This window comes from Typopeltis vanoorti, chromosome 17 (assembly GCF_054136105.1).
Source record: "Typopeltis vanoorti isolate ZY-2024b chromosome 17, IOZ_Tvanoo_1.0, whole genome shotgun sequence".
Taxonomy (NCBI): domain Eukaryota; kingdom Metazoa; phylum Arthropoda; class Arachnida; order Uropygi; family Thelyphonidae; genus Typopeltis; species Typopeltis vanoorti.
In genome coordinates, this window is record NC_143565.1 from 57047905 (window position 1) to 57063528 (window position 15624).

Below are 15624 nucleotides of genomic sequence, written 5' to 3' on the forward strand. Positions count from 1 at the left end.
ATTCGAGTCCCATATTTAATTTGATACTGTAATTTTATTAACTTGTTAATTCCCTGAACGACAATTAAAATGAAGTATTAAGTTTGTTTTTAATGAACTTTTATTTATGAATTGTTTCATTATTGAAGATTAGTAATAGATTTTTTTTGTATGCTGGTGTTGAATTTCTTCTTTTTTTTTTACTAGGTGATGTATGGAAAGTTCATTATGCCTCTCCTAAATGGCTGCCAAACTCTACACAGTGTGAGTTTATATGCCAGTGTGTTAGTAAGTATGTAGTTTATCATGATCCCCCACTCTTATATAACATTGCTAAAGATCCATCAGAAAATAATCCTGTAGATGTAAATTCTCACCCAAGGTATTTAAAAATAGTTGCACTTATTAACAAGGCAGTAAAAGAACACAAAAACACCATTACTCCAGTACCTCAGCAGTTTAATTTTTGGAATACTATATGGCGACCATGGTTACAGCCTTGTTGCAATTTTCCATCATGTCATTGCACTGATTCTAAATATAAATCCTAGAATAAGTGGCATACTAGATATGTTAATTTGTATATAAAATGTTTTGTATGTAAAATATGGACATTGCAAATTAAAAGAATTGTCTGAACAGATATCTAAAATTTCACTGTTTATTCTCCTCCTTGTAATTTAATTAAGATAAATAATATGCCATTTCATTTATTAGGTCATAATCAAATTAGATAAAGCATTATTGTATATCCAAAAGAAGTTTTTTTTTTTAATTTATTTCATAAAATATCTGCATAGCTAATTGCTCCTCTAAATTCAGTTGTCAGACAAATAATGTGTAGTTAATTCTATTACTTATTGAGGTTTAAAAAAAAATGTTTAAACAATCATGTCATTAATGAAGGTTGCTATGGTTTGTGTGATATATTTAATTTGCAGTCTCAAAAAAAAATAAAACACAACAAAACATAGAAATGACACTGTTATTGAAATCATATGTAAAATTACATATTAAACTGAATTTAAAAAACACACACATATGAGTGTTTTAATGTTGCTATTTAAAATTGCAATTGAAATTTCTAAAGGATAGGTAGAAATGTTTAATTATGGTATACTTGTATAATACTGAAGTATACCGTAATTAATAATATTATTATTTTATTATCATCACATGAGTGGTGCTTTGTGGTTTTATATTTGTGTGATCCCATGTGTATAAATTTTTATGTATTTAGATCTGTTTCATGGGTAACTAATTTCGAGTTATAAACTGCTTGGAATTAGTGTAAATGATTGTTAATAAATTGAAGTGTTTCACTGTAAATGATTTTGTGTATTTAGATAAGATTATCTTTCTATCATGCCTTTTTTTAATATTTGCTTTCCCTCATGTAATTTTATTCTTTTTCTAAGTATAAGGGGTGGGGGAAAGTGTAAAATATAGTTTCTTACCCAAGGATTGTAGAGATAAGTATAAGAATAATATATATTTAGATGATCAGTGACACCCTTGATTCTAAAGCATAATGATTAGAATGGTAAAAAATCGAAATGCAGAAATATGTAAGGTTTAGTTTTACAAATGTTCCAGAGACTCTACAAATTTCATCAAGAATTTTTTTTTTTTTACAAAAACTTGGTGAGCGTTCCTTCTCATTTGTAGAATTTCGATACCATGGCCCATATACTTAAGTAGCAGTAACATGTTGAAACTAGGGAGATCCAATGTGGACACCCTGTATATAATTTCTTTTAATATATATTTATATCTTTTCCTAGTTATATAAGTTATATAAAACATAACCAGGAAATTATCTGAATAGCAGTTTGATATCAGGATTGATTTTTGGTGGCAGTAATTTTTGAGCAAATTAATTTTCAAAATAAGCTTTGAAACTGTGTTTTGTGAAAAAGGTATACCATGCACAACTTTTTTTGTGTGCGTGACATAATGAGCTGCTTTTTATTTATTTATTTAATTAAAAATAGATCTGTTTGTAAATGTTTTTTTCAGATTATGTTTTTTTTTTTTTTTAATTGGATTAATCATGGCTTTGGTGAATCGATGTGTGCTATGATATAGATGATCTTTATTTCATATGCACTCCTGATAGTTCAATATTCTGCTATCAAAAGCAAATAAATGATTCTTATTAGCTGAGAGATTTATTGACTTTCATACATAATCAGTGATACAATGGAAGGACCTACAAGCATTCAATGCAATGGATGGGTATGTATTGGGGAGATGGGATTATATATTATACAGGCACAAATAAAAATAATTAATAGAAGGTTAGGTTTCTTTGTACAAATGGCTGTTGTTTTCTTTAATTTTAAATTTTCCAAACTGTAGAAACTAATATTAGATGGCATACCTTACTAAATTTAAGAATATTAATAAATACGCTAATTTTGAAATAAAATTGGTTTTTTGTTAAACATCTTTCATTATCTGTAATTCAGGTATAATAATTTAGTGTACTCAGTGTGAAAATGTGTTTATAAAGATAATTTATTCATAATTAAAAGTTTGTTGGCCTTCTTGGTTAATATGTCTGCTCTCCAGACAACAGGTTGTGGGTTTGAATCCTACTATGGGCATGGATGTTTGTGATTGTCTATAAGTGAGAGATGTAGTTCATCACTGAGCATGAGACCACTACCATCTTGTCGAAGGTAAGATGTGGCTTGAAAAAGTACCATGGTTGGTTTCTGGAGTAGGATTTCCACATTACATAAAAAGTAAATAAAATTGCAAAAAAATACAAAAATAGAAAAAAAAATAACTTAGGAAAAACTTTTATTGGGATTATATTGATCAAGTGTATATAATAAACAACTAAGTTATACCAACTAGTTTCAACAACTAAGTCTGTTGGCATCTTCAGGGTACATAACTGATGTAAGGCACTAAAAAGTAAAAAACTGTTACAAACTAAAATCAACCGATTCCAATTATATTAAACAAAGAACAGAGTGCGTACAATACATTCATAGAGCGTGGATGATCTCACTTGTTATTTAGGAACGTTCTATAGTTGGCACTATAATTCAGTTCTGGCGAGTTGAAGGATCTGATAAGGGTCTTCCAGATCACGGAAGATTAGTCCTTGGTTCCTGTTAAGGTTTTGTGTACAGCGGGCAACTGTTGTGGCCTCCTTAAAAATTCAGGAGGGGAAATCCTCCTCCATGTAAGGAATTGTGCTTCTATCCCACTCTATGGTATGGTTCATTCTTGAGAAATGAAACACTAACCCTGATTTTTCTTCTCTGTTATTATTGACGTCACCTATATGTTCTTTTTGCCTAATTTCAAGGCTCCTTGAAGTTTGGCCGATGTAATTCAAGCCGCACGAGCATGGTATGTTATAAACTCCAGCATATTTGGAGAAAGGATGGCTATCTTTTGGAGATCTTAAGAATTGTCTAATCGTTTCTGTGGGTTTAAAGGCCACTCTTATTTTATGTGGTCTAAGGAGTCTAGCAATCTTATTGGAAACTGTCCCTAAGTATGGAATGATGATGGTAGAAATATAACGTACATCATCTTGTTGTCTTTGTCGGGGTTCAGAGAAAAGTATCTTGTGGACAAGTCTTCGAGGAAATCCATTCATGGTAAGGTTAGTGGATATCAGGGATAGTTCTTCCTGGAGGTCTTGTTGATCTGTTGTAAGGAGAGAGGCACAGTTCTTCAACGTGTGCAATACTAAGTTTCTGAGAAATGTGTTGTGAGGAAGTGAAATGTAAATAACGTCCTGTATTGGTAGGTTTGCGGTAAACTGAGAGGTTGATACCACCATTCGGAAGCTTCTTAATTAACCTCCCAACCGGCCAGTGTGGATGAAATATTCAACACTCCCTAGCTTTTTTCATGGATCAAAACTTCGTCGGCATTCTACCTTTTATCATGCCATTAGCTACCTCTGCCGTTAATCTCGTTACGGCTATTCTATAGCCATTAGTGGATTAACTGTTGCCGAGTGACCTTTGTGTCCCTTCCCCCCTGTCTTTACGTCTATTATGTTGCTTAGAATTTCATTTATTGTCCTAAGTTATTTGACCTTTCTTGCCTCTAAAATGATTTATTGTGTCTCTTCCCAAAACTTGAAACGAATTTCACATAGGGGAAAAAATCAATCCTGAAATGACCACTGATCAGCTTTTGCATTGAATCTATTTAGTGATAATAAATTTGGTGTATTTTATTCTACAAATCAGTGCACCGGAAGAGTTGCACTGATTGTTCTTTCACTTTACGTATAATAATTGAATAATTTTTTTTCGAATTTTCAAATGTTTGCTTTGAAAATATTATGTCAAATATTTATATTTTTAAATAATATTTATTGAAATAAATATGTCCTTTTTCTTTCGTTTCTAGCCAAATAGCATTATATGGATCATCACATTTCAGATTTAGAAACGATTTTTTGTTATTCATAAAGACAATATAAAAAAAAAAAGTTAAAATGCTAAATTGCATTACTCGGTTTCCGATCGTTTCTTTTTGGTATCAAAAATTTATATCCAATGATATTTTAGCAGTGATTCTTCGCCTTCGTCATTTATTTATTTATTTGTATTGTGCATATTACGATAATATCTAGTGCATCACCTCATAGATATGTTGAAAATATAATGTGAAAAATATCATATACGGAATGATTCAAAATTTTTGCTCATTTTGAAGATTTTCTAATGCTCCCCCCCTCTCCTTATTCTCTCCTGGAACTGAATTGCATAACTACTCTAAATTTCTATACAGGTTTGAAAGCTTTTCTAGACAGCATTCAAAATCAATTACTTCATTTTACCATTTTGACAAAAGATATACAGCAAACAGATTGTATCCTGAAGCTTCTAATTCTATTCTATTTATTTTCAATCTAAAACCATCTGTTCTACTGTCCGCTGAAATTATGTGAAATTTTAGAAATAATATGCTGAAATTTTAGAAATAATATGCTATATTTTCACCATACAAAATTGTTTATATGCATACCACACAAAAGAAAGTTCATTTGTATTATTGGTGTTTGTTTTTCTTTTAAAAAAATCTAAATTTTACTTCTTCTGCTGCTGGAAGCTGTTTCTGAAATAATCTACATCTTATAAATACTTGGTAATTCTACAAATCAGTGCACCGGAAGAGTTGCACTGATTGTTCTTTCACTTTACGTATAATAATTGAATAATTTGTTTTCGAATTTCAGAATTTTCAAATGTTTGCTTTGAAAATATTATGTCAAATATTTATATTTTTAAACAATATTTATTGAAATAAATATGTCCTTTTGCTTTCGTTTCTAGCCAAATAGCATTATATGGATCATCACATTTCAGTTTTAGAAACGATTTTTTGTTATTCATAAAGACCAAAAAAAAAAAAAAAAAATATTAAAATGCTACATTGAATTACTCGGTTTCCGATTGTGTGTCTTTTTGGTATCAAAAATTTATATCCAATGATATTTTATCAGTGAGTCTTCGCCTTCGTCATTTATTTATTTGTATTATGCATATTACGATAATATCTAGTGCACATCCTCGTAGATATGTTGAAAATATAATGTGAAAAATATCATATACGGAATGATTCAAAATTCTTTTTCATTTTGAAGATTTTCTAATGCTTCCCCCCCCCCCCCTTATCTTCTCCTAGAACTCACAGGTTTGAAAGCTTTTCTAGACAGCATTCAAAATCAATTACTTCATTTTACCATTTTGACAAAAAGATATACGGCAATCAGATTGTATCCTGAAGCTTCTAATTCTGTTCTATTTATTTGCAATCTAAAACCAGCTGTTCTACTGTCCGCTGAAATTATGTGAAATTTTAGAAATAATATGCTATATTTTCACCATGGAAAATTGTTTATATGCATACCACAAACGAAAGTTCAGTAGTATTATTTGTGTTTGTTTTTCTTTAAAAAAATCTAAATATTACTTCTGCTGCTGAAAGCTATTTCTGAAATAATCTACGTCTTCTAAATACTTGGTAATATCCTCTTAGCTGGAGGAAAAGTTGAAGGCTTATTACTCTCAGTGCTATTGAGAAGAAAGGGGAGAACACTAAAGTGCCTCAGGCTGTAGTGCAGAATATGTCAAGAATATCTTGTTTCCTTTTCCATTGTTGATTACCTATATCCTAACAGAAATACTGATATTTCGTTTACATGCTTATACATTATTTATGCCAAAATAATTGCTTAATTTATAATGAATCAGTTTCACTTTTATTATCAAAAATTAGAAATTAAATCGTACAATTATCTTGAAAAAGAGGATTTGAATTATTTTCAAAGAAAAGGTGCATATGCGTTTCATAATCTTCTTTTTTTTGGGGGGGGGGGTATAGACCTAATCAATCTGTGGATATTTCAGATAATTTCATAAATTATATTTCATAAATCGTTCGCAAGACAGCTGTTACAAACGTAAATCACTTATGGAACATACCCATTCATTTTAGTGTAAAATAGTAGCAAAGGTTCAGTTACTTTAGATATCTAATCTAGAAGAAAATGTTATGTCTGCTGAGATTAGAATCTTACGTGAATAATTTTTCTGACATGATTTCTCTATTCGTTATAATGTAACCAATCTCTAGATTTTTTTCCCTCCTGCAGACTACATGTTATATGCAGTGATTTCTTCTTTGTACTACAAGAAAAAAAATCAGATAACAGGAGAAAAATATGTAGTATTTTCTTTTCCACTGACTGAATTTACAATGTTCTTTCTTTGTGATTTGAAGAGAAAGTGCAAATGACTTTTTTCTTACTATTTTTGCCATTATAACATCTCATATAATTATAAGAGTGACATTTTACCATTTTTCTCCTGCACGAGAAACAGAAATAAGGTAGTAATAATATTGTTGATTTTGCCAAACTTCATTGTAGCAGAAATTTTTATTACAAAACTTTTTAATATATATATATATATTACAATCTCCAAAACAAGAAATTTGAAACCCATATCACATCAATGTTGAGTGTTAGCAAGGTGAAAATGTTCCCGTTATTATTTATATATTTCATTTATTAACTAGGAGGCTATGCCCAACCTCCCGTGTTCCGGTATGGTAGATCAGTTCTCCTTCAATTGTGATAACTCGAAAGGGGTTCCGCCCCTGAATTCTGATGACTCGAATTTTGAAGACTCGACACTCAGGGTAGCCCCTGAGTTTCAAAACGTTTCGATAAACATGACATAAAAAGGCTTATCATCTTATATATATATATATAGGGTAGATTTTATTTCATTATTTTTTATTGTTTTGATGAAATACTTTACCTGGAATACTCTTTCCAGTTTCTCTGTGTCATAAAAAGAACTTAAAAATTAACCTTCAAGATGAAAAAGAAACAGTGCATTCGGGTATCCCTCTATCAATATTTGTAGTCCTGAAAAGGACTGTTTTGGTGGCCCTGAAAAGAAACATTTTTTATTTCATAGTGTTCAGAATTTAAAATTCTTGAACAGCGTGGAACACCTTGAAGCAAGGGTAAACACACAAAGCAGTTTTACACTCAGGGCACAGGATTTTTGTTTCCTTTCTGATATTTTTTTTATTATATGGTGGTAGATTTTCGGGATAATGGTTGGAGTTAGCAGCGTTCAACCTCAGATGTCTGGCAGGATTTCCTGTTTTTCTGCTTGTTGAAGAAGGTGCATGTGCATTCAGCAATGCTTTCGCAATTTCTATTCTGTATTCTAGATATGTTATGGTAGACAAACATTTTTTCTTGTACAGGAGGAAACTGTTCCAAATAACAAAATTCAAACACCTCAAAATTCAAATAACATGTCCAAACACTTTTTTGTAATATTTTTTATGCTGTTTCCTCATTACAGAGTAGAATGATAGCTGCTGATCGCACCTGTCGACTCAACCCATAGTGTCGTTGTATGCACACACAGCAATGGGTTTTTCTTTCTTCAAACCATGCTTCTCCACGGATTCCGTTGATGGATTGTGCACGGAAGATAGCAGAAAAACATCTTTTTTGGCTTTCCAACGTAGTGCAAAGACTTTCCCTCGCTGATAAGTTCGGATTTCCCCCTTCGATAGCTTTCCTGAACCCAGATCTGAAGGCATATCTCGCCTTTTTGCATTTACAGTACCATAACTATCTGTGCGATGCTGTAAAAGCAAATCAGCGAGTTCAGGACACATATATAGTAATTATCCATTATAATGCAGCAACCTTTCCCCACTAAAGGGTCTAGTAACTGCATTACTGCACGCATCGACAAGGGGAGATCCGTGCAGTAATGCAGTAATATTTATCGTGCAGTAATATTTATCGTGCTCGATTACAGTTTGCTATCCCGTATAAGGTTTGAAATCCCAAAGATATCCACTTTCCAATTCGCAAAGCATAAAAAATTTTACTCCATAATTTGCTTTCTTTTTGGTAATATACTGCTTACATTTCAGTATATATATGCCACCTTTGAATGGCATAAGGCTTTCATCGATACTCAAGTCTCAGGAATGTAGAGTGATCTACATTTTTGACGGATTTTCATCAGAAAATCATAAATTTTGTTGAGGACTGGGCAAGGATGTGTTGCCTGATCGTATTCCTCATTATTCTGAAAATGCAAATACTTCATGATGAGACTGAATTGTTTTTCAGTCATAACATCACGAAACATTGCCGTGTTCAGAATCCAGTCTGTAGACCAATACATTTCGAGAGCGGGCTTTCGATATGTATTTCGAAACTTCGGTTTTCCACTTCCTTTATTCTGATATTGCATTTGAAGGATGACAGTGATTTTAAATATTAATTTCATCTATATCCGAATATCACATAATTTCCTGATTTATAATAATCAGGAAATATGTATATTGTCTGATTTATAATTTGCTAATTTATAATAATCACCACATAGCTTCAGTATCGAAAAATTAAAGTTATGTGGAACAATTACTAAAGAAAAATAACGAATTAAATAAAAACTGTACCTATGTTTCATAACAGTTTTCGGGTGTGTGATAGTAATGCCACGCGGAGGGGGGTTAAACTATCAGAGGCGAAATAAAGTTCAATTCTATTGTGAAAGGAAATGAAATTTTGATATACATATTTTGAATGATAAAAATAAGCAAATGTATCGCTTACTTTAAAAATTGGAGAATAAAATATCTGAATTATCTGGAAAATATAAATTTAAATCATAACTGTTAATTTCATTTTGTAATGACCAATTATACAAGGAAACCAAGAAAGTGAAAGTACAGATTACTATACAACATGAAGAAAAAATTTAGTAATATGATTTAAGAATTTCATATTATTGTCTAAAGGAAACCTGTGAAGTATTATTCGATTTCGAAGGTTTTGTACAAAAATAAAAATAATATAAACTGGAACGTCGGCAGCCGGTTTTCTTTTCTTTTTTTAAAAGAATATTTCAAATAATTAGCGTGAATTAATTTCTTCGAGAACAAAGAAAAATATTTTGTCTACTAAGCGATTAGAAAAAAATTAGCGCAAAAAAATAAAAAATTAAATTGGTTCTCCAAGGTAAGGCAATATTTAAGTGAAGAAATTATGTAAGACCTTTATTTTGTCCAGAAATTAAAATTGTATTGTACAATAAAAAGAGAAAACAAAAATATAAATAATTTCTCTATTTTTAGTCTATCATATATAACTAAAATCCACTTCACCAGCATGGAACAAGAAAGCCCGTTTCTTGTTATAGGCAACTGAGAGGCAGCTACGAACGGGAGATAATCCGATTAACCGTTCTCTTCAGCGTGAGGGTTTATCACACCTTCTAATGGACATGACAGTCAAATTGCACTTCTTATCCAGGTTCTTTAAACAGTTGGACTGAATCATATCCAGATTTAGTTGGACGTCTATAGACGTCCTAGCCGGTAGGGAGGTTAAAGTGTTCAGAAATGATAATTGGTTATCTTCAAGTTCTAGAGTGAATTTGATTGTGTGGTGTAGAGAGTTGATTTTCTTAAGAAAGTCGAACAGGTCCTTTTTTGTGTGGTTCCAAACGATAAAGATATCATCCATGTATCTCCACCATAGTGTAGGTTTAGGGTCTGTTTGAGTTAAGATTTTACTTTCAAAATCTTCCATAAAGAGATCAGCACAAGATGGAGAGAGGGGGCTACCCATTGCAAGGCCAGTCAATTGCTGATATATGGTTTTATTCCATAAGAAAAAGTTTGATGTTAAACAATGACGGAACAAAGAAGTAATGTCTTGTGGGAGCAAACTTCCTAAAATGTTGATCACTTCCTCCACAGGGATGTTAGTGAATAGAGATGTAACATCCAGGCTGGCGAGTAAATCCGTATTGGAGAACATCTCTATCTCCAATACGGATTTACTCGCCAGCCTGGATGTTCCATCTCTATTTACTAACATCCCTGTGGAGGAAGTGATCAACATTTTAGGAAGTTTGCTCCCACAAGACATTACTTCTCTGTTCCGTCAAACTTTTTCTTATGCAATAAAACCATATATCAGCAATTGACTGGCCTTGCAATGGGTAGTCCCCTCTCTCCATCTTGTGCTGATCTCTTTATGGAGGATTTTGAAAGTAAAATCTTAACTCAAACAGACCCTAAATCCACGCTATGGTGATAAATCCACACTATGAGATACGTGGATGATATCTTTATCGTTTGGAACCACACAATTAAATTCACTCTAGAACTTGAAGAAGATAACCAATTATCATTTCTGGACACTTTAATTAAGAAGCTTCCGAATGGCGGTATCAACCTCTCAGTTTACCGCAAACCTACCAATACAGGACGTTATTTACATTTCACTTCCTCACACCACATTTCTCAGAAACTTAGTATTGTACACATGTTGAAGAACCGTGCCTCTCTCTTTACAACAGATCAACAAGACCTCCAGGAAGAACTATCCCTGATATCCACCAACCTTACCATGAATGGATTTCCTCGAAGACTCGTCCACAAGATACTTTTCTCTGAACCCCGACAAAGACAACAAGATGATGCACGTTATATTTCTACCATCATCATTCCATACTTAGGGACAGTTTCCAATAAAATTGCTAGACTCCTTAGACCACATAAAATAAGAGTGGCCTTTAAACCCACAGAAACGATTAGACAATTCTTAAGATCTCCAAAAGATAGCTATCCTTTCTCCAAATATACCGGAATTTATAACATACCATGCTCGTGCGGCTTGAATTACATCGGCCAAACTTCAAGGAGCCTTGAAATTAGGCAAAAAGAACATATAGGTAATGTCAATAATAACAGAGAAGAAAAATCGAGGTTAGCGTTTCATTTCTCAAGAACGAATCATACCATAGAGTGGGATAGAAGCACAATTCCTTACACGGAGGAGGACTTCCGCTCCCGAATTTTTAAGGAGGCCACAACAGTTGCCTGCTGTACACAAAACCTTAACAGGAACCAAGGACTAATCTTGCCCGTGATCTGGAAGACCCTTATCAGATCCTTCAACTCGCCAGAACTGAATTATAGTGCCAACTATAGAACGTTCCTAAATAACAACAAGTGAGATCATCCACGCTCTATGAATGTATTGTACGCACTCTGTTCTTTGTTTAATATAATTGGAATCGGTTGATTTTAGTTTGTAACAGTTTTTTACTTTTTAGTGCCTTACATCAGTTATGTACCCTGAAGATGCCAACAGACTTAGTTGTTGAAACTAGTTGGTATAACTTAGTTGTTTATTATATACACTTGATCAATATAATCCCAATAAAAGTTTTTCCAGAGCTTTTTGGTCAAGAAAATTAAACGTTTTTTAACATAGAAAAATAACTTAGCTATCTAAGGCACCCACGAAATGTAACCCTATAGTACTAATGTACTATAGGCTTACATTTCGTGGGTAGGAATCACATAAAAAATGTTGAATTAGATTGTCGATTTATATATATACATATATATATATATATATATATATATATATATATATGTTACAAACTATCTTCCCCAACTGTATATATCTGGGGTGGATCCAGATGTATTACTTGGGCAGTGGGGAGAGAGATCTTCTCCTGTATACCACTACCCATAATTCCACTTTCATGATGTATTAATGGTTTAACCAGTTTGTTTAACTCCTGCCGTTCTCATTATCTTTAGCTGACTGATTGTAGACTAAGAAATTGATACAATGGGTTTAGAAGCAAATAAACATTTAAAGATAATCAAGCCATCTGTTTTCTGTCCTCTTACTATCATTGAAATTACTTGTCTTTACTGCTTTCCTCTAATTATTAAAAAAAAAAATCAGCTAACACATTTTTATTCCCGTATATAGGGAGTAGGCGAGGCCATTTTAGCCCCATCTAACTTTTGGAGACTGAGTGGGCAGTTCAATCTCCACTCTCCTCTAATTATTTAAATTGAAAATAAAAAAAAAGTTAGTAAAGAATTGCATGGATTAATACAGTAGATGTTCATTCTAGTTCATATCTAGTTCATTTTAGTGAACCAATAGGGACCAAAAATAAGTTTGTTGTACAGAGTTTATTATGGTGAATTTGTGAGAAGTTATTCCCCCCACCCCACCCCCCAGACTACAGTTTTCAGAAATAAATTTGACATGTATTAACATTTGTTGAGGGTAGCTGAATGGAAAATTATGTTTGGATACATTGTGACAACCTTCTTTTAAGTGAAGCTCTTAGAAATTTTATTTTTCTCCAAGCAGTTTCATTTGGTCCACAATGCTCTTAGAGAGCCTTATACTGCAGAGTTTCAGAGTATGTAGTTACACAACTGTTGTCATTTCTGCTTTTAATATTTTAAGTATTAAATATACTAAAGGTGAACCTAAGTAGTTCAGTGGAATTGGCTTTTGCATCCACAGCGCTAAGTCACATGATGATGGACTTAAGTTTGATTCTAGTTGCTGACCAGAGGAACTTTTTCTAAGCCTTTCTTCAATGGGTTCCTGAATTAGTTGATCTCCAGCATTGGCAAGAGATCAACTAATTCAGAGATCGGGTTTTTTTGCTTGTAAACTCAAGAAAATCAATGGCAGAGCCCACACTATTTCAGACATTAAAATATTGTTGTGGACCACGAGATGGTGTTGTCAGCCATCTCGGATGCCACTTAAAATTAGTGATAGTTGTGGACCAGCTATCTCTGATTGGCTATCAAAATGAATTAATAAATTTTGGATGTAAAATCAACAGTGCAGTTTCATTTGAAAGCATTTATGCATTCTTTGTCAACAGGCATAAAAATTTCTTTTTTGAAATAGTTTGTGTTTATATTTTGTAGTGCACTTTTCCTTTTTTTTTAATTCTGAAAGCATCATTTCACAAGAAACAAACTACTTAAAACATGCTTGATGTATGATCCAAAAAGCATTATGTAAATCACATCCCCTGCCATTATCTCTGTTAACACCATCTTATGGGGAAAAACTCCATAACTCAATGTAAACAACACAGCATATATATAGTGATTAACTATATATTTTAACTTCTAAGTGAATTGATTAGGAACACAAATGCCGGCCATAAGTCTCTTAGTTTTCTCCCTAAGAAAACTAAAATATATACAAGGATATATATGTTAGTTTATATATAAACTAAATGTATATGTTCCTGCATAAGACAAATCAACAAAAATGATGTGTGAACTGCAGAAGAATTACAGAAGTACCATGTCAACATGTCAGTTATGTGGTGGTGTTACTGAAGCAAAAATAAGTGAAACTCTTCTAAATAACAACTATAAGATGTTATAGCCAAGTGTCTAAATACGAGGAGGGGGTACCCAGAAATAACTGAAATCTGAACTTGGCATGCATGTATTTTCTAGTTACAGATGCTGCTGCTAGGCATCGTGAGTATGCAGTTTTCTGCACCAGTCTGTCAAGTGGCATTATCCTGTGAACTGGTTCATTGTTCTGGCTGCTTTTTTGTTAGTGGTTGCAAGCAAGTTTGGAGATTTTGTGATGGCTGACAACAAGGAACAGAGAGTGGGCGTAAAATTTTTTCTTTTGGGTAAAACTACAGCTGAAACTATTGTTTTGCTTCTGAAAGCCTTTAACCTCCCAGCCAGGATCTATAGACGTCCAGCTAAATCTGGATATGATTCAGCCCACCTGTTGAAAGAACCTGGATAAGAAGTGCAATTTGACTGTCATGTCCATTAGAAGGTGTGATAAACCCTCACGCTGAAGAGAACGGTTAATCGGATTATCTCACATTTGTAACTGTCTCTCAGTTGCCATATAACAAGAAATGCACTTCCTTGTTCTATGTTGGGTAACTAGATTTTAGTTATATAGGACTAAAAATAGAGAAATTATTTATATTTTTGTTTTCTTATTTTATTGTAGAATACAATTTTAATGTCTGGACAAAATAAAGATCTTGCATAATTTCTTCACTTAAATATTGCCCTACCTTGGAGAACCAATTTAATTATTTTATTTTTTTGCGCTAATTTTTTTCTAATCGCTTACTAGACAAAACATTTTTCTTTGTTCTCGAAGAAATTAATTCACAATAATTATTTGAAATATTCTTTTAAAAAAAGAAAAGAAAACCGGCTGCAACGTTCCAGCTTATATTATTTTTATTTTTGTACAAAACCATTGAAATGGAATAATACTTCACAGATTTACTTTAGGACATGCTTGAGCAACTTTGCTTTATAGAGAATAACATGAAATTCTTTAATCATATCACTAAATTTTTTCTTCATATTGTATAGTAATCTACTGTTCTTTGTACTTTTACTTTCTTAGTTTCCTTGTATAATTGGTCATTACAAAATGAAATTAACAGTTATGATTTAAATTTATATTTAGATATTTTCTGCATAATTCAGATATTTTATTCTCCAATTTTATTTTTAAAGTAAGCAATGCATTTGCTTATTTTTATCATTCAAAATATGTATATCAAATGTAAAATTTCGTTTCCTTTCACAATAGAATTGAACTTTATTTCGCCTCTGATAGTTTAACCCCCCCCCCCCCCCCATTGCATCACTATCACACACCCGAAAACTGTTATGAAACATAGGTACAGTTTTTATTTAATTCGTTATTTTTCTCTAGTAATTGTTCCACATAACTTTAATTTTTCGATACTGAAACTATGTGGTGATTATTATAAATTAGCAAATTATAAATCACAAAATATACATATTATTTCCTGATTACTATAAATCAGGAAATTATGTGATATTCGGTAATAGGCGAAATTAATATTTAAAACCACTGTCATCCTTTAAATGCATTATCAGAATAAAGAAAGTGGAAAACCAAACAAGAAATGTCTGCCCTTAAAATATTCAGATATTGCTTGAGGCTCTTTAATGTGCTGCATGTTTTATTGTTCTGTTTCTCAGTGGGGATTAGTAAATCTCCATTAGCTTAGAGCTGGGCAGAAAGGAATAATTAGTAAGTATACCCAAGACACAATTCATTTATGAGATGGCAAGCAGCAATTCTCACAGTAAACTTGGAGCCCAATAGATATCAACATGCTCCTTACATTTATAGCACTTTTGATTGTGCAAGGTATCGTGAAAAAGCCCGCTCTCGAAATGTATTGGTCTACAGACTGGATTCTGAACACGCCAATGTTTCGTGATGTTATG

The 15624-nt window shown here is 32.4% G+C and overlaps 1 protein-coding gene across 1 annotated transcript in view; it reads left to right on the forward strand.

The window, feature by feature from the left end:
* LOC150097414 (steryl-sulfatase-like) overlaps positions 1–15624 on the forward strand; it is a 158772-nt gene that overhangs the window by 81045 nt on the left and 62103 nt on the right. The window contains exon 5 of the mRNA XM_090406909.1: positions 187–267. Within this exon, the coding sequence (XP_090263035.1) occupies positions 187–267 (81 nt within the window). The remainder of the gene's footprint in view (positions 1–186; positions 268–15624) is intronic.